Source organism: Hemiscyllium ocellatum, chromosome 3 (assembly GCF_020745735.1).
Source record: "Hemiscyllium ocellatum isolate sHemOce1 chromosome 3, sHemOce1.pat.X.cur, whole genome shotgun sequence".
Taxonomy (NCBI): Eukaryota; Metazoa; Chordata; class Chondrichthyes; order Orectolobiformes; family Hemiscylliidae; genus Hemiscyllium; species Hemiscyllium ocellatum.
The window spans coordinates 2,776,737-2,794,926 of NC_083403.1; the positions used below are offsets into that span (position 1 = coordinate 2,776,737).

At 49.9% G+C, this 18,190-nt stretch overlaps 1 protein-coding gene across 9 annotated transcripts in view; it reads left to right on the plus strand.

Moving 5' to 3' along the window:
- LOC132830202 (equilibrative nucleoside transporter 1-like) overlaps nt 1-18,190 on the plus strand; it is a 245,423-nt gene that overhangs the window by 206,090 nt on the left and 21,143 nt on the right. For all 9 annotated transcript variants that reach the window (XM_060847769.1, XM_060847762.1, XM_060847778.1 and 6 more), the window contains one exon: nt 13,708-13,793. In XM_060847769.1, coding sequence (XP_060703752.1) covers nt 13,708-13,793 — 86 coding nt within the window. The remainder of the gene's footprint in view (nt 1-13,707; nt 13,794-18,190) is intronic.

Consider the following 18,190-nt stretch of genomic DNA (forward strand, 5'->3'; position numbering starts at 1 on the left):
GCTGAAAGCGTTTATTATATCTGTCAGCATCTGCCGAGAGATGGACAGAGTTAATCTTTCAGGTCTTTGTCAGATTAAGATCCCAAATGCCACTTCAGCAATCATCTTGACTGATTCAGCCCCCTTCAAGTCCCAGTGGTACAAATCCCCAGCTCCATTTCATTTATGATGCCTTTCATTTTTAGAAAAAGACAACTTGTTTGTTCTTTGAGGCAGAACTTCACTTGTCCCTGTTAGCTTTCATGTGTCGGCCTATTTCACCAGACTGCAATCCCAGGATATCCGGCTCCTGCCCCATTAATATACCACATAAAGATCCCACTCCCTGAGGAACTCTATACTGCACACCAGGTGAACAACTCTCCCTGCTAATAATGGCGCTCTCTCTCTCTCTCTCTTTTTAGACAATTTTGTATCCAGCCTCTCTCTCTCTCTCTCTCTCTCTCTCTTTTAGTCTCTCCTCTCCTTTTAGACAATTTTGTATCCAGTCTCTCTCTCGCTCTCTCGCTCTCTCTCTCTCTCCCCCAACCAGCCTATCACCTCTTATTAAATCTCATGGCCTACTCCTTTGTTAACACATTTATGAGATATACTTGCTCATGCATTCTGTTTTGTACATTCCTAATGAGTGGGCTGTAAAATCCCGGAAAACCCAGGGCCCCAGGGCACACAGGAACATTACAAACACCTTATACAACTCGTCCTGCCCTTGCTCTGACTTTCAGTACTCTTGAGTTGAGTCCAAAATTCCTTTGGCCTTTCAAATGTTTCTTGTATTTGTTCACTAGCATTTTGTGGTGTATGTCCACATGGGCTCCCACACTGCAGGAAATAGCTTAGGTCTCAACAGGATGACCTCACATTTCCCTGCGTTGAGCTCCATTTGCCAACATTTCACCCACTCAGTGAATGTGTCAATGTCCCATTGTCCACCACCGACAACACCTCAGTTTCCCTGGAGGAAGTGGCTCTGGGCTGAAAGCTGACCATGGTTGAGGGAGAGGATATTCAGGTAGTGGAAGGGGAGCTGTTAGAAGTGGGAATGCAGTGAAAAATATTTCATCCTGACTCTGTGGCGTGGTTGGTTCTAGCTCACCAACCTCCTCCATCTGAGAATGACAGAGACACGCAGGGAGCAGTTGAGCCTGGAGGTAAGAAAGGCACAGGTGAGGGTTTAACTCCAGCTCAGCTGAGGCCAGGAGGACTCAGGGAATGTTGCAGAGATGGGAAATGTTAGACTTCATGCTGAGGGCTTGGATTGGTGCCTGGGAGTATGATGTTATTGCAATCACAGAGAGTTGGTTGAAGGAAGGGCATGATGATGGGCAACTAAATGTTCCAGAATATAGACACTTCAGACAGGACAGGGAGGGAAGTAAAAGGGGGGGGGGGTAGTCGCAGAGCTGGTCAGGGACGGTATCACGGCTGTGCTGAAGGAGGACACTATGGCGGTCTTGGGTAGTGAGGCATTATGGGTGGAGCTGAGAAATAAGAAGGGTGCGGTTACATTGTTGGGGCTGTATTACAGCCCTCCCAACAGCGAGGGTGAGGGAGAAGAACAAATAGGGAAACAGATCATGGAAAGATGTAGAGGCAATAGGGCAGTGGTGATGGGAGATTTTAATTTCCCCAACATTGACTGGGATACACTTAGTGACAGAGATCTGGATGGGGTAGAATTTGTAAGAAGCGTCCAGGAGAGTTTTCTAGAGCAGTACGTCAATAGCCCGACGAGGGAAGGGGCCATATTGGTCCTGGTACTGGGGAATGGGCCAGGACAGGGTGGGAGACGTTGCAGTGGGGGATTTCTTTGGGAACAGTGACCACAATTCTGTAAGTTTTGGAATACTCGTAGATAAAGAAGAGAGTGGTCCTGAGGGGAGAGTACGGAACTGGGTCAAGGCCAATTATATCAAAATTAGGCAGGAGCTGGGAAATGTGGATTGGACACAGCTGTTTGAAGGGAAGTTGATATTCGAGATGTGGGAGGGCTTCAAAGATAGGTCAAAGATAGGTTACAGATAGTGCAGGATAGGCATGTCCCGTTGAAGGCAAAGGATAGGAAGGGCAAGATTTGTGAACCGTGGATGACAGGAGAAATTGTATAACTAGCCAAGAGGAAAAGGGAAGCGTACATAAGGTCCAGGCAGCTAGGAACAGAATGGGTCCTGGAGGAATATCGGGAGAGTAGGACAAGCCTTAAACAAGGGATCAAGCAGCTAAAAGGGGGACATGAGATAGCTTTAGTGAGCAGAATTAAGGAGAATCCCAAAGCATTTTATTCTTCTATAAGCAGCAAGTGGGTAACTAGAGAAAGGATTGGCCCACTAAAGGATAATGAAGGAAGGCTGTGTGCCAAACCTGAGAGAGTGGGTGAGATTCTGAACGATTACTTTACATCAGTGTTCACTGAGGAGAGGGACATGATGAATCTTGAGATTAGAGGTAGAGGTAGAGGTAGAGGTTTGATTACTCTGGATTATGTTGACATAAGTAGGGAAGATGTGTTGGGTAGGCTAGAGGTTATTAAGGTGGACAAATCCCCAGGGACAGATGGGATCTATCCCAGGTTGCTGAGGGAGGCGAGAGAGGAAATAGCTGGGGCCCTGACGGATATCTTTGAGGCATCCTTAAATACAGGTGAGGTGCCGGAGTACGGGAGGGTTGCTCATGTTGTTCCCCTGTACAAGAAGGGTAGTCGGGATATTCCGGGTAACTACTGACCAGTGAGCCTGATGTCGGTGGTGGGGAAATTGTTGGAGAGGATACTGAGGGATAGGATCTATTTATATTTGGAAAAGAATGGGCTTATCAGTGATAGGCAACATGGTTTTGTGCGGGGGAGATCGTGCCTTACCAACTTAATAGAGTTCTTTGAGGAAGTGACCAAGTTGATAGATGAAGGAAGGGCTGTTGATGTCATATACATGGACTTTAGTAAGGTGTTTGATAAGGTTCCCCATGGTAGACTAATGGAGAAAGTGAAGTCACATGGTGTGCAGGGTGTTCTAGCTAGGGTGGGTAAGGAACTGGCTGAGCAACAGGAGACAGAGAGTAGGAGTTGAAGGGAGTTTCTCGAAATGGAGAACGGTGACCAGTGTGTTCCACAGGGGTCAGTGTTGGGGTCACTGTTGTTTGTAATATCATAAATGATCTGGAAGAGGGCACTGTTGGTATGATCAGCAAGTTTGCAGATGACACGAAGATTGGTGGAGTAGCAGAAAGCATAAGGGACTGTCAGAGAATACAGGAGGATATAGATAGACTGGAGAGCTGGGCGGAGACGTGGCAGATGGAGTTCAATCCAGACAAATGTGAGGTGATGCATTTAGGCAAGTCTAATTCTAGAGCGAATTATACAATGAATGGAAGAGCCTTGGGAAAAGTTGATGAGCAGAGAGATCTGGGAATGCAGGTCCATTGTACCCTGAAGGTTGCTGCACAGGTGGATAGAGTGGTCAAGAAGGCATATGGTATGCTTGCCTTCATTGGTCAGGGTATTGAGTATAAGAGCTGGCAGGTCATGTTAAAATTGTACAAGACATTGGTTCGGCTGCATTTAGAATACAGTGTACAGTTCTGGGCGCCACATTACCAAAGGGATGTGGACCCTTTGGAGAGGGTGCAGAGAAGGTTTACGAGGATGTTGCCTGGTATGGAAGGTGCTAGCTATGAAGTGAGGTTGAGTACGTTAGGTTTATTTTCACTAGAAAAAAGGAGATTGAGGGAAGACCTGATTGAGGTTTACAAAATCATGAAGGGTATAGACAGGGTGGGTAGAGACAAGCTTCTTCTCAGGGTGAGGGATTCAATAACGAGAGGTCACGCTTTCAAGGTGAGAGGTGGAAAGTTTAAGGGGGATACACGCAGCAAGTACTTCACACAGAGGGTGGTGGGTGTCTGGAACACGTTGCCAGCAGAGGTGGGAGAGGTAGGCACGGGAGATTCATTTAAGATGCTTCTGGACAGATGCATGAGGAGGTGGGGAGCAGAGGGATACTAATGCTTAGGAATTGGGCGGCAGGTTTGGATCGGCTCAGGATTGGATCAGCTCAAGCTTGGAGGGCCAAAGGGCCTGTTCCTGGGCTGTAAATTTTCTTTGTTCTCTTTGTTCTAGTGACCATGACCATATTTTCTAAAAACACCCGGGGTCAGAGGGTCACATTCTTGCCTCTGAGACAGAACATTCTGGGTTAAGTCCAGTCCAAGGCTGTACTATTGGAGGTGTTTTCCTTCATATAAGGTCACAAGTCATGGCTGCCTCTGTGTGGCCATGAAAGGTTCCACGGTGCTATTGTCCAAGCTAATACTCAGCTCTCAATCAACATTGCCAGAGTATGTTACAGTCATAGAGTCATAGAGATGTACAGCACGGAAACAGACCCTTCGGTCCAACCTGTCCATACCGACCAGATATCCCAACCCAATCTAGTCCCACCTGCCAGCACCCGGCCCATATCCCTCCAAACCCTTCCTTCACATACCCATCCAGATACCTCTTAAATGTTGCAGTTGTACCAGCCTCCACCACATCCTCTGGCAGCTCATTCCATACACGTACCACCCTCTGTGTGAAAAGGTTTCCCCCTCTCACACTAAACCTATGCCCTCTAGTTCTGGATTCCCTGACCCCAGGGAAAAGACTTTGTCTATTTACCCTATCCATGCCCCTCATAATTTTGTAAACCTCTATAAGGTCACCCCTCAGCCTCCGACGCTCCAGGGAAAACAGCCCCAGCCTGTTCAGCCTCTCCCTATAACTCAAACCCTCCAACCCCGGCAACATCCTTGTAAATCTTTTCTGAACCCTTTCAAGTTTCACAACATCTTTCCAATAGGAAGGAGACCAGAATTGCACGCAATATTCCAACAGAGGCCTATTGTTGGGATTTATTTCAACATTCCACGATGATGTAGTTGGAATATTTTGGGATGGCAGGATGTTACAGAGCAGTGTTACTGGACTTTAGCCCATTCCCTTGGATTGGAGGGGAGTGGAGAAACAGCAGGGTGGATCATACACTGCTCAGTTACACAACAACTCAGACAGTCAGGCCATGGAGCTACACAGCATGGAATCATCAGGCCAACTCACCCACATCGGCCAAGTGTCAAAACCAAACTGATCCCAATTTGTCAGCATTTGGCCCGTATCTCTCCAAACCCTTCCTATTCATGTCCCTATCCAAATCCCTTTTAAATAATGTAATTGTACCAGTCCCCACCACATCCTCTGACACTCCATTCCGTACACACACCACCCTCTGTGTGAAAAAAGTTGCCCCTTAGGGTTCTTTTCAACCTTTCCCCTCTCACGACTGTACCCTCTAGTTTTGAACTCTCCTACCTTGGGGAAAAGACCCTCATTATTCATTCCTCTCATGATTTTATAAACCTCTATAAGGTTTGACGCTCCAGGGAAAACAGCCCCAGCCTGTTCAGCCTCTCCCTATAACTCACACCCTCCAACCCTGGCAATATCTTTCTTGAATCCTGTCAAGTTTCACAACATCCTTCTGATAGGAAGGAGACCAGAATTGCATGCAATATTCCAACAGTGGCCTAACCAATGTCCTGTACAGCCACAACATGACCTCCCAACTCCTGTACTCAATACTCTGACCAATAAAGGAAAGCATACCAAACACCTTCTTCACTATCCTATCTACCTGCGACTCCAATTTCAAGGAACGATATACCTGTACTCCAAGGTCTCTTTGTTCAGCAACACTCCCTAGGACCTAAACATTAAGTGTTTAAATCCTGCCCAGATTTGCTTTCCCAAAATACACCACCTCGCATTTATCTAAATTAAACTCCATCTGCCACTCCTCAGCCCATTGGCCCATCTGGTCAAAGTCTCGTTAAACTCTGAATAACAATTTTCAGTGTCCACTATACCATCAATTTTGGTGTCATCTGCAAACTTCTATGTTCACATTCCAAATCATTTATATAAAATGATGAAAAGTAGAGGACCCAGCACCGATCCTTGTGGCACTCCACTGGTCACAGGCCTCCAGTCTGAAAAACATCCCTCCACCACCACCCTCTGTCTTCTACCTTCAAGCCAATACCTGTCAAGATGGCTAACTCTCCCTGGATTCCATGAGATCTAACCTTGCTAATCAGTCTCCCATGGGGAACCTTGTCAAACACCTTACTGAAGCTGCAAATGTGTTGCTGGTCAAAGCACAGCAGGTTAGGCAGCATCTCAGGAATAGAGAATTCGACGTTTCGAGCATAAGCCCTTCATCAGGAATAAGAGAGAGAGCCAAGCAGGCTAAGATAAAAGGTAGGGAGGAGGGACTAGGGGGAGGGGCGATGGAGGTGGGATAGGTGGAAGGAGGTCAAGGTGAGGGTGATAGGCCGGAGTGGGGTGGGGGCGGAGAGGTCAGGAAGAGGATTGCAGGTTAGGAGGGCGGTGCTGAGTTGAGGGAACCGACTGAGACAAGGTGGGGGGAGGGGAAATGAGGAAGCTGGAGAAATCTGAATTCATACCTTGTGGTTGGAGGGTTCCCAGGCGGAAGATGAGGCGCTCCTCCTCCAGCCGTCGTGTAGTTGTGTTCTGCCGGTGGAGGAGTCCAAGGACCTGCATGTCCTCGGTGGAGTGGGAGGGGGAGTTAAAGTGTTGAGCCACGGGGTGATTGGGTTGGTTGGTTCGGGCGGCCCAGAGGTGTTCTCTGAAGCGTTCCGCAAGTAAGCGGCCTGTCTCACCAATATAGAGGAGGCCACATCGGGTGCAGCGGATGCAATAGATGATGTGTGTGGAGGTACAGGTGAACTTGTGGCGGATATGGAAGGATCCCTTGGGGCCTTGGAGGGAAGTGAGTGTGGAGGTGTGGGCGCAAGTTTTACATTTCCTGCGGTTGCAGGGGAAGGTGCCGGGGGTGGAGGTTGGGTTGGTGGGGGGTGTGGATCTGACAAGGGAGTCACGAAGGGAGTGGTCCTTGCGGAACGCTGATAGGGGAGGGGAGGGAAATATATCCTTGGTGGTGGGGTCCGTTTGGAGGTGGCGGAAATGACGGCGGATAATACGTTGTATGCGCAGGTTGGTGGGGTGGTAGGTGAGAACCAGTGGGGTTCTGTCTTGGTGGCGGTTGGAGGAGCGGGGCTCAAGGGCGGAGGAGCGGGAAGTGGAGGAGATGCGGTAGAGGGCATCGTCGATCACGTCTGGGGGGAATCTGCGGTCCTTGAAGAAGGAGGCCATCTGGGCTGTGCGGTGTTGGAACTGGTCCTCCTGGGAGCAGATGCGGCGGAGACGAAGGAATTGGGAATATGGGATGGCGTTTTTACAGGGGGCAGGGTGGGAGGAGGTGTAGTCCAGGTAGCTGTGGGAGTCAGTCGGTTTATAGTAGATGTCTGTGTTGAGTCGGTCGCCCGAGATAGAAATGGAAAGGTCTAGGAAGGGGAGGGAGGAGTCTGAGACAGTCCAGGTGAATTTCAGGTCGGGATGGAAGGTGTTAGTAAAGTTGATGAACTGTTCAACCTCCTCGTGGGAGCACGAGGCAGCGCCGATACAGTCATCGATGTAGCAGAGGAAAAGGTGGGGGGTGGTGCCAGTGTAGTTGCGGAAGATGGACTGTTCCACATATCCTACGAAGAGGCAGGCATAGCTGGGGCCCATGCGGGTGCCCATGGCTACTCCTTTAGTTTGGAGGAAGTGGGAGGATTGAAAAGAGAAGTTATTCAGGGTGAGGACCAGTTCAGTCAGTCGAAGGAGGGTGTCAGTGGAAGGGTACTGGTTGGTGCGGCGGGAAAGGAAGAAGCGGAGGGCTTTGAGTCCTTCGTGATGGGGGATGGAGGTGTACAGGGACTGGATGTCCATAGTGAAAATAAGGCGTTGGGGACCGGGAAGCGAAAATCCTGGAGGAGGTGGAGGGCGTGGGTGGTGTCCCGAACGTAGGTGGGGAGTTCTGGGACTAAAGGGGACCTTACTGAAGTCCATATAGATCACATCTACCGCTCTGCCCTCATCAATCCTCTTTGTTACTTCTTCCGAAAACTCAATCAAGTTTGTGAGACATGATTTCCCACGCACAAAGCCATGTTGACTATCCCAAATCAGTCCTTGCCTTTCCAAATACATGTACATCCTGTCCCTCAGGATTCCCTCCAACAACTTGCCCACCACCGAGGTCAGGCTCACTGGTCTATAGTTCCCTGGCTTGTCTTTACCGCCCTTCTTAAACAGTGGCACCACGTTAGCCAACCACAAATCTTCCGGCACCTCACTCATGTATATAGATGATACAAATATCTCAACCACGGGCCCATCAATCACTTTCCTAGCTTCCAACAAAGTTCTGAGGCCCATCTGATCAGATGCTGTGGATTTATCCACCTGTATGTGTTTTAAGGCATGCAGACCTTCCTCCTCTGTAATATGGACACTTTCCAAGCTATCACTATCTGTTTCCCCAAGTCCTCCAGCTTCCATATCCTGCTCTGCAGTAAGCACTTGAAACCGTACGGGTGTAGTCCAACTACAGGAGGGGCCACACTGGGCCTTGTATTGGCTAATGGACCTGGTCAGGTGACTGACCTTTCAGTGACAGAGCATCTTGGAAACAATGATCACAACTCCTTCAGTTTTTAGACAGCTATGAACACGGATAAGTCAGGACCTTGTGGGAAGGGACTAAATTGGAGGAAGGTAAATTCCGCCAGTATTAGGCCGGAGCTAGGGAGTGTTAATTGGGAGGAGCTGTGACCAGGCAAGGCCACACTTGGACATGTGGGAGGTGTTTAAAGACCTGCTGGGGAGAGTTCAGGAACAGCATGTTCCAGTAAAGAGGAAAGGTAAGGATGGCAAGGCAAGGGATCCTTGGATAACGAGGGAAGTTGGGAATTTAGTCAAAAGGGTAAAAGAAGCATCTGTAAGGTTTAAGAAGCTAAAATCAGACAGAGTCCATGGGAAATATAAGAAAAGTGGGTAAGTACTCAAATAGGAAAGCAAGGAGGGGTGATGAGATGACCTTGGTAAGTCGGGTTAGAGAGACCCCCAAGGTATTCTACAGAGACATTAACAACAAGAGGATAACAAGGGAGAAGGTAGGACCACTCCTGGATAAAGGAGGGTACTAGTGCTTGGAGGCAGAGGATGTGGGTGAGTACTTTGTGTCAGTATTCACCCAGGGGAAGGATATGGAGGGTGGTGAGATTTGTGTGGAGCATGCTAATAGATGAGGGCATTCTGAGATTATGAAAGACATGGTGTTGGGTCTCTTGAAAAGCGTTAAGGTGGATAACTCCCCAGGGCTCGATGGTATCTACTCCGGGTTACTGAGAGAGACAAGAGGGGAGATTGCTGGGGCCTTGACCAGGATCTGTGTATCCTCACTACGTACTGGAGGGGCTCCGGAGGACTAGTGAGTAACTAATGTTGTTCCTCTGTTCAAGAAGGGAAATAGGGATAATCCAGGAAACTATAGACCAGGGAGTCTCACATCGGTGGTTGGGAAGTTATTGGAGAGAATTCTTAGGGATAGGATTGAGGTGTATTTGGACAAGCGTGGCCTAGTTAGGGCCAGTCAGCATGGCTCTGTGTGGGGCATGGCTCTGTGTGGGGCATGGCTCTGTGTGGGGCAGGTCATGGATTCCTAACGTGATTGAATCTTTCGAGGAGGTGATGAAGGTGATCGATGGGGGTAGAGCAGTGGATGTTGCCCCCATGGATTTTAGTCAGGCTTTCAACAAGGTCCCTCATGGTCAGCTCATCCAGAGATTAAGATTCACAGGATCCACGGGACCTTGCCCGTGTGAATTCAGAATTGACTTGCCCTGGGAAGGCAGAGGGGAGTGGGGGAAGGGTGTTTTTCAGGCTGGGGGGTCGGTGACTGGTGGGATTCCACAGGGATCAGTACTGGGCCCCCTGCTGTTTGTGATATGTATAAATGACCTGGATGGAAATGTAGATGGCTGGGTTGGTAAGTTTGTAGGTGATACAAAGATCGGGGGGAGTTGTGGATAGTGTCGAAGGTTGTCAAAGGATACAGCGGGATAGAGATCAGTTGCAGATATGGGCAGAGAAATGGCAGATGGAGTTTAATCCGGGGATGTGTGAGATGGTGCACTTTGGGAGATCAAATGTTTAGGAAAGGTATCCAGCAGGACCCGGAACAGCATTGTGTACAGAAGGATCTTGGGGTTGCAGTCCCCAGCTCCCTGAAAGTGGCCACGCGGGTAGATTTTTTTTCTTTTTTTTTCTTTTTTTCTCTCTACCCCCCCACTCCCGCCTAACTGCGGTAGCGCTTATTTTTCCCCAGCACCCATGGGGTGTGTGTGCAGGTGTGAGACACAGTGAGAGACACAAGGTGTACAAATCTTTATTCAAATTTCCACCACCAGGAAGATAGGAAAACACCCGGGTGGCCAGTGACAAGCAGTGCCCTTCACATCAAAGGGCAATGCTGTGTGATCAAAACAGTGAAGGGGAGGGCAGGGACGAAATCAAAATGGAGTTGGAGGGGGAAATGATGCACTCCACTCCCTGCGGCGCCCACCTCTCCCTGAACAACTCCAGGGTGTAGGTGGACACCACGTGCTCCCTCTCCAAGGACACCCGGGTGCCATGCAGGTAGATAGGGTGGTAAAGCTGGTGTATGGCATACTTGCCTTTATTGGTTGGGGAACTGAGTACAAGAGTCAGGATGGTATGTTGCAGCTTTGTAAGACTTTGGTTAGACCACACTGAGAGGTTTGGAGAAGGTACAAAAGAGGTTTCCCAGGCTGCTGCCTGGATGAGAGGGTGTGACCGAGAAGGAGAGGCTGGAAAAACTCAGGTTGTTTTCTGTGGAGTGAAGGAGGCTGAGGGCAGAAGTCGATAAAATTATGAGGTGCATAGATTGGTCAGAACCCTTCCCCCAGAGTTGAAAATGTCTAAAACTGCATTTAAGGTGAGAGGGGGGAAAACTTGAAAGGAGATGTGAGGGGCAAGGTTTTTATACAGAGGGTGGTTGTGGCCTGGAACAGACTGCCAGAGAGTGGTGGAAATAAATACAGTAAGGAGCAGGTGGAGTTCTCAGGGAGATAGCTGAAGAGATAGTGGAGGTGTTAGTGGCGATCTTTCAGGAATTACAAGGATCATGGAGGGTCCCAGAGGATTGGAAAATCCCTAAACGTGACACCCCTGTATAAAAAGGGAGTAAGGCAAGAATGGAAAGTTCCAGATCGATTAGCCTCACCTCAGTCTCAAAGTCATAGAGACACACAGCACGGAAACAGACCCTTCGGCCCAACCCGTCCATGTGGGTAAAATCCGGGAATCCATTGTGAAGGATGAGATTTCTGAAAACGTGGACGTGCATGATAAAACAGGGCAGAGTCAGCACGGTCTCATCACGGGGGAGGTCATGCCTGACAAATCTGATGGAATTCTGTGAGAAACTAACAAGCAGGTTAGACCAAGGAGAGCCACTGGATGTTATCTACCTGGAGTTGGAGACGGTCTTCGACAAGGTACTGCACAGGAAACTACTGAGTAAGATAATCACTGATGGTGTCAGAGGCAAGGTGCTAGCATGGAGAGAAGCTGGGCTGTCTGACAGAAAGCAGTGAGTGGGGATAAATGGGTCCTTCTCAAAATGGCAGCCGGTGCCAAGTGGTGTTCCACAAGGGTCAGTGTTGGAACCACAACTTTTCACTTTATACATTAACGATTGAGATGAAGGAACTGGGGGCATTCTGGCTATGTTTGCTAGATGATTGAAAGACAGGGAGAGGGACAGGTAGCATTGAGGAGGTGGGGAGGCTGCAGGAGGATTTGAACACCTTAGGAGAGTGGGAAAAGAAGTGGCAGATGGAGTACAATGTGGGAAAATGTGAGATCATGCACTTTGGTCGGAAGAATAGAAGCAGGGACTATTTTTTAAATGCAGAGAAAGTTCAGAAGGCTGAAGTGCAAAGAGACTTGGGAGTTCTAGTCCAGGATTCTCTCACGGTAACCTTGCAGATTGAGTCAGTAGTTAGGAAGGCAAGTGCAATGTTGGTATTTATTGTGAGAGGACTTGAATATAAAAGCAGGGGTGTATTTTCTGATGCTCTGTAAGGCTCCGGTCAGACCACATTTGGTATATTGTGTGCAGTGTTGGGCCCCATATCACAGGGAGGATGGACTGGCCATGGAGTGTGTTCAGAGGAGGTTCACGAGAATGGTTCCCAGGAATGGAAAACTTACCATATGAGGAATGTTTGAGGACTCTGGGTCTATACGCAATGGACCTTAGAAGGATGAGGGGGAATCTAATTGAAACATAGAGAATACTGACTGGCCTGGACAGAGCGGGTGTTGGGATGATGTTTCCAATGGTGGGAGAGACTAGGACCTGAGGGCATAGCCTTGGAGTAAAGGGAAGACCCTGTTAGAATGGAGATAAGGAGAGACTTCTTCAGCCAGAGAGTGGGAATCTGTGGGATTCCCTGCCACAGGAGGCTGTGGGGGCCAGGTCAGTGAGAGTGTTCAGACGGAGATAGATGAGGATCAAGGGTTACAGGGAGAAAGTGACAGAATGGGGTTGAGAAAGTTATCAGCTGGGATTGAATACAGAGCAGACTTGATGGGCTGACTGGCCTAATTTCTGTTCCTGTGCCTGATGATCTGATGGTATTACCTTGTGTTCCCCTGCCGTATGGCTCCTCCTTTTCCCTCGAGCAGATCCTCAATTTCTCTCGTCACACAGCATTCCGTGTATCCCAATTCCGAACTGTAACTTTTAGATCAGGCCTCTCCTTTTCCATAATGTCTCCCCAGAGTTGAATTGTCTGATTCTAGTAGATTAGATTGGATTAGATTACTTACAGTGTGGAAACAGGCCCTTCGGCCCAACAATCCACACCGACCGTCCGAACAGCAACCCACCCAGACACATTCCCCTACATTTACCCCTTACCTAACACTATGGGACAATTTAGCATGGCCAATTCACCTAACCTGCACATTTTTTGGACTGTGGGAGGAAACCGGAGCACTCGGAGTAAACCCACGCAGACACGGGGAGAACGTGCAAACTCCACACAGTCAGTTGTCTGAGGCAGGATTTGAACCTGGGTCTCTGGCGCTGTGAGGCAGCAGTGCTAACCACTGTGCTGCCCGTAGGTGTGCATTTAAGGTGAGAGAACAGAAGTTCAAAGTTGACCTGGGGGGTAGGTTGTTTGACACAGAGAGTGGTGGGAGTGTGTTACACACTGCAGGGGGGTGGTGATGGAGGCAGGTACAATGGGGGGCGGTTTAAGGGGCTGTTAGATAAGCACTTCAGTATGCAAGGAATGGAGGGATATGGACCAAGGCTTAGCAGAAAGAAGTAATTTAATTTGGCATTATGTTGGGCACAACATTGTGGGCTGAAGGGCCTCTTCCAGTGCTGTATGTTGTATTTTGAAACTATTAGAATAGTCACTGGCCCCAAATTGACACCTCACTCCCTTGCCCTGCCTTACTTCCCCAGAGAAGGTCAGGTTTTGTATCTTCTCTGGTCGGTGCAGCCACATACTGAATAAAAACATGTTCTTGTACTCACTGAAATTCCTCTGCATCCGAGGTTTCAGAGTGTGGCAGTGCCAGTCTGTCACATTGCTGTGTGTGGTGTTGTTACCCTGGACCCTCACTCTCTCTCAGTCCCCTTCCCCTGGACCCAGGGGGCTGGGGTTTTGTTCGGAAGCAGGGGGATGTTTCAGGATTGATGCTAACGTGCACATTTGCCTCCACAGGAACTTACTTCATCCCGATCTGCTGCTTTTTGCTGTTCAATGTGTTTGACTGGATAGGCCGCAGCCTGACAGCTGTCTGCATGTGGGTGAGTACGATCTTCACTCTGTGTCTGCTCTGTCAACCAGCATCACTCCCCACATCCCTGGGCTCACCCCAACAACCCTGGGTGAGCGAGGACTGTCTCCTTGGAGAAGGGTCATCGATTTCACTTCCTGTTGAGACCACAAGGAGAGAGTGTCACCACAGATGCACCTGCCACAGCTGGTCTATCTCCCCACAACCCCTCACCATTACAACTGCCATTCGGTCAGATACTGGTGAGACACAGGCCTGCCTGTAAAAGTCAATCTAACCAATGCCACTTCCCTGGGACTGAGAGAGGGAGCTCATTCAGAGAGAGAGAGGGTCCGGGGGAATGGGACTGAGAGAGAGAGAGCTCATTCAGAGAGAGAGAGGGTCCGGGGGAATGGGACTGAGAGAGAGAGAGCTCATTCAGAGAGAGAGAGGGTCCGGGGGAATGGGACTGAGAGAGCGCTCATTCAGAGAGAGAGAGGGTCCGGGGGAATGGGACTGAGAGAGAGAGAGCTCATTCAGAGAGAGAGAGGGTCCGGGGGAATGGGACTGAGAGAGAGAGAGCTCATTCAGAGAGAGAGAGGGTCCGGGGGAATGGGACTGAGAGAGAGAGAGCTCATTCAGAGAGAGAGAGGGTCCGGGGGAATGGGACTGAGAGAGAGAGAGCTCATTCAGAGAGAGAGAGGGTCCGGGGGAATGGGACTGAGAGAGAGAGCTCATTCAGAGAGAGAGAGGGTCCGGGGGAATGGGACTGAGAGAGAGAGAGCTCATTCAGAGAGAGAGAGGGTCCGGGGGAATGGGACTGAGAGAGAGTTTATTCAGAGAGAGAGGGTCCAGGGAAATGGGACTGAGAGAGAGTTTATTTAGAGAGAGAGGATCCGGGGGAATGGGACTGAGAGAGAGTTTATTCAGAGAGAGAGGGTCCAGGGAAATGGGACTGAGAGAGAGTTTATTCAGAGAGAGAGGGTCCGGGGGAATGGGACTGAGAGAGAGTTTATTCAGAGAGAGAGAGAGCTCGTAATGGCAATTGAAAAACAGTGTTGTAGCATTCAGAAACCAAGATTGATTTTGTATTAGTGAACAAACAGAGTCTGAAAGGGATCAGTGACAGGGCTGTGTTTATTTTCTCTGAGCTTGCTGTCCCATTATGAAATGAACATTTCCCAGTTTTCCCCTGGGAGTTGGGATGGGGCCAGTTGGCTCCCAAATCACATGAACCTTGAGGACAAGCGGCTGCCGGCTGACATTCGCTGGTGAGAACTCACACATTGCTCTGAGCTGGAGCTGCAGGAGCAGGGCAGGTTTAACAGGCCACTTTCAACCCTCTCAGGAATAGAGAATTCGACGTTTCGAGCATAAGCCCTTCATCAGGAAAAAACGTCGAATTCTCTATTCCTGAGATGCTGCCTGGCCTGCTGTGCTTTGACCAGCAACACATTTGCAGCTGTGATCTCCAGCATCTGCAGACCTCACTTTTTACACTTTCAACCCTCAGCAAGTGGGGGATTCGGTTTCTGCCGGTCAAATCCGAATGAACAATTATTTTAAATCTCTGTGTTGCCCAAAAAGCAAAAGACTTTGTTTTGAAAAGTGATGAGGTCCTGATATTGATCGGGAGTTAGGAAATAAGTTAAAGCTTAGATCTCTAAGGTAGTGATCTGAGAATGACTGCCAGTGCCACATGCCAGTCAGATCTGAAATAACCGGACATTTTAGATGATTACACGGCTGAGGAGATGGTGTGAGGGGTCAGGTTTCAGATTCCTGGGACCAGTTCTGGGGTGGGGGAGGGGGTGGGAGAGCTGGGGCCGGCTCCAACTGGGTGGTTCCAAGGGGGGCAGGGAAGGTGGGCTTGACTAAAGTGGCAGGGGGAACGGGAACCTGAGTGAGAGCAGAAACGAGAATCAGAATAGGAAATGTGAGAAGTGACAGACAGGGAGTTCAAATCGGGCCATCGCTCAAAATAATGCGACCGAGTCAAAGAAGGTTCCCCAGCCAGGCCCAAGTCCCGTGGCTTCATCAGCAAGAAGGTGGATAACTGAGCCACATGGTCAGAGGTGACCACGTCTGGTATCCTTGGGGTGAAGGAGACATGGCTTCAGAGTGACAAGGCACTGGAACTGAGTACAGTATTGGAGCCGGTCAAACGTGGACCCCGGTCAAATGACAGACAACCAGAAGGGAAATGGTGTTGGGAAATTGATGGAATTGAAGGTTAATAAGCTCCCAGGCCCTGATATTCTACATTCGGGATCCGTGGTGCTGGGAGAGCACAGCAGGTCAGGCAGCATCCAACGAGCAGCGAAATCGACGTTTCGGGCAAAAGCCCTTCATCAGGAATAAAGGCAGTGAGCCTGAAGTGTGGAGAGATAAGCTAGAGGGGGGTGGGGGTGGGGAGAAAGTAGCATAAAGTACAATAGGTGAGTGGGGGGGGGGGATGAAGGTGATAGGTCAGGGAGGAGAGGGTGGAGTGGATAGGTGGGAAAGGAGCTAGGCAGGTAGGACAAGTCCGGACAGGTCATGGGGACAGTGCTGAGCTGGAAGTTTGGAACTAGGGTGAGGTGGGGGAAGGGGAAATGATCCCAGAGTACTTCAGGAACTGACCCGAGAAATAGTGGACGCATAGGTGTTTATCTTCTAAGATTCTACAGTCTATGGAAGAGTTCCTATGGATTGGACGATAGTTAATGTAACCCCACTATTTAAAACAGGAGGGAGAGAGAAAACCAGGAATTATAGACCAGTCATCCTGATATTGGTGGTGGGCAAGATGTTAGAGTAAAAAATGAGGTCTGCAGATGCTGGAGATCAGAGCTGAAAATGTGTTGCTGGAAAAGCGCAGCAGGTCAGGCAGCATCCAAGGAACAGGAAATTCGACGTTTCGGGCATAAGCCCTTCATCAGGAATGAGGAGAGTGTGCCAAGCAGGCTAAGATAAAAGGTAGGGAGGAGGGACTTGGGGGAGGGGCGATGGAAATGCGATAGGGGGTAGGAGGTCAAGGTGAGGGTGATAGGCCGGAGTGGGATGGGGTTGGAGAGGTCAGGAAGAAGATTGCAGGTTAGGAGGGCGGTGCTGAGTTGAGGGAATCGACTGAGACAAGGTGGGGGGAGGGGAGATGAGGAAACGGGAGAAATCTGAGTTCATCCCTTGTGGTTGGAGGGTTCCCAGGTGGAAGATGAGGCGCTCCTCCTCCAACCGTCGTGTTGTTATGTTCTGGCGATGGAGGAGTCCAAGGTCCTGCATGTCCTCGGTGGAGTGGGAGGGAGAGTTAAAGTGTTGAGCCACGGGGTGGTTGGGTTGGTTGGTCCGGGTGTCCCAGAGGTGTTCCCTGAAGCGTTCCGCAAGTAAGCAGCCCGTCTCCCCAATATAGAGGAGGCCACATCGGGTGCAGCGGATGCAATAGATGATGTGTGTGGAGGTACAAGTGAACTTGTGGTGGATATGGAAGGATCCCTTGGGGCCTTGGAGGGAAGTGAGGGAGGAGGTGTGGGCGCAGGTTTTACATTTCCTGCGGTTGCAGGGGAAGGTGCCGGAGTGGAGGTTGGGTTGGTGGGGGATGTGGACCTGACGAGGGAGTCACGAAGGGAGTGGTCCTTGCGGAATGCTGATAGGGGAGGGGAGGGAAATATATCCTTGGTGGTGGGGTCCGTTTGGAGGTGGCGGAAATGACGGCGGATGATACGCTGTATCTGGAGGTTGGTGGGGTGGTAGGTGAGAACCAGTGGGGTCCTGTCCTGGTGGCGGTTGGAGGGGCGGGGCTCAAGGGCGGAGGAGCGGGAAGTGGAGGAGATGCGGTGGAGGGCATCGTCGATCACGTCTGGGGGGAATCTGCGGTCCTTGAAGAAGGAGGCCATCTGGGCTGTGCGGTGTTGGAACTGGTCCTCCTGGGAGCAGATGCGGCGGAGACGAAGGAATTGTGAATATGGGATGGAGTTTTTACAGGGGGCAGGGTGGGAGGAGGTGTAGTCCAGGTAGCTGTGGGAATCAGTCGGTTTATAGTAGATGTCTGTGTTGAGTCGGTCGCCCGAGATAGAAATGGAAAGGTCTAGGAAGGGGAGGGAGGAGTCTGAGACAGTCCAGGTGAATTTCAGGTCGGGATGGAAGGTGTTAGTAAAGTGGATGAACTGTTCAACCTCCTCGTGGGAGCACGAGGCAGCGCCGATACAGTCATCGATGTAGCGGAGGAAAAGGTAGGGGGTGGTGCCAGTGTAGTTGCGGAAGATGGACTGTTCCACATATCCTACGAAGAGACAGGCATAGCTGGGGCCCATGCGGGTGCTCATGGCAACTCCTTTAGTTTGGAGGAAGTGGGAGGATTGGAAAGAGAAGTTATTCAGGGTGAGGACCAGTTCAGTCAGTCGAAGGAGGGTGTCAGTGGAAGGGTACTGGTTGGTGCGGCGGGAAAGGAAG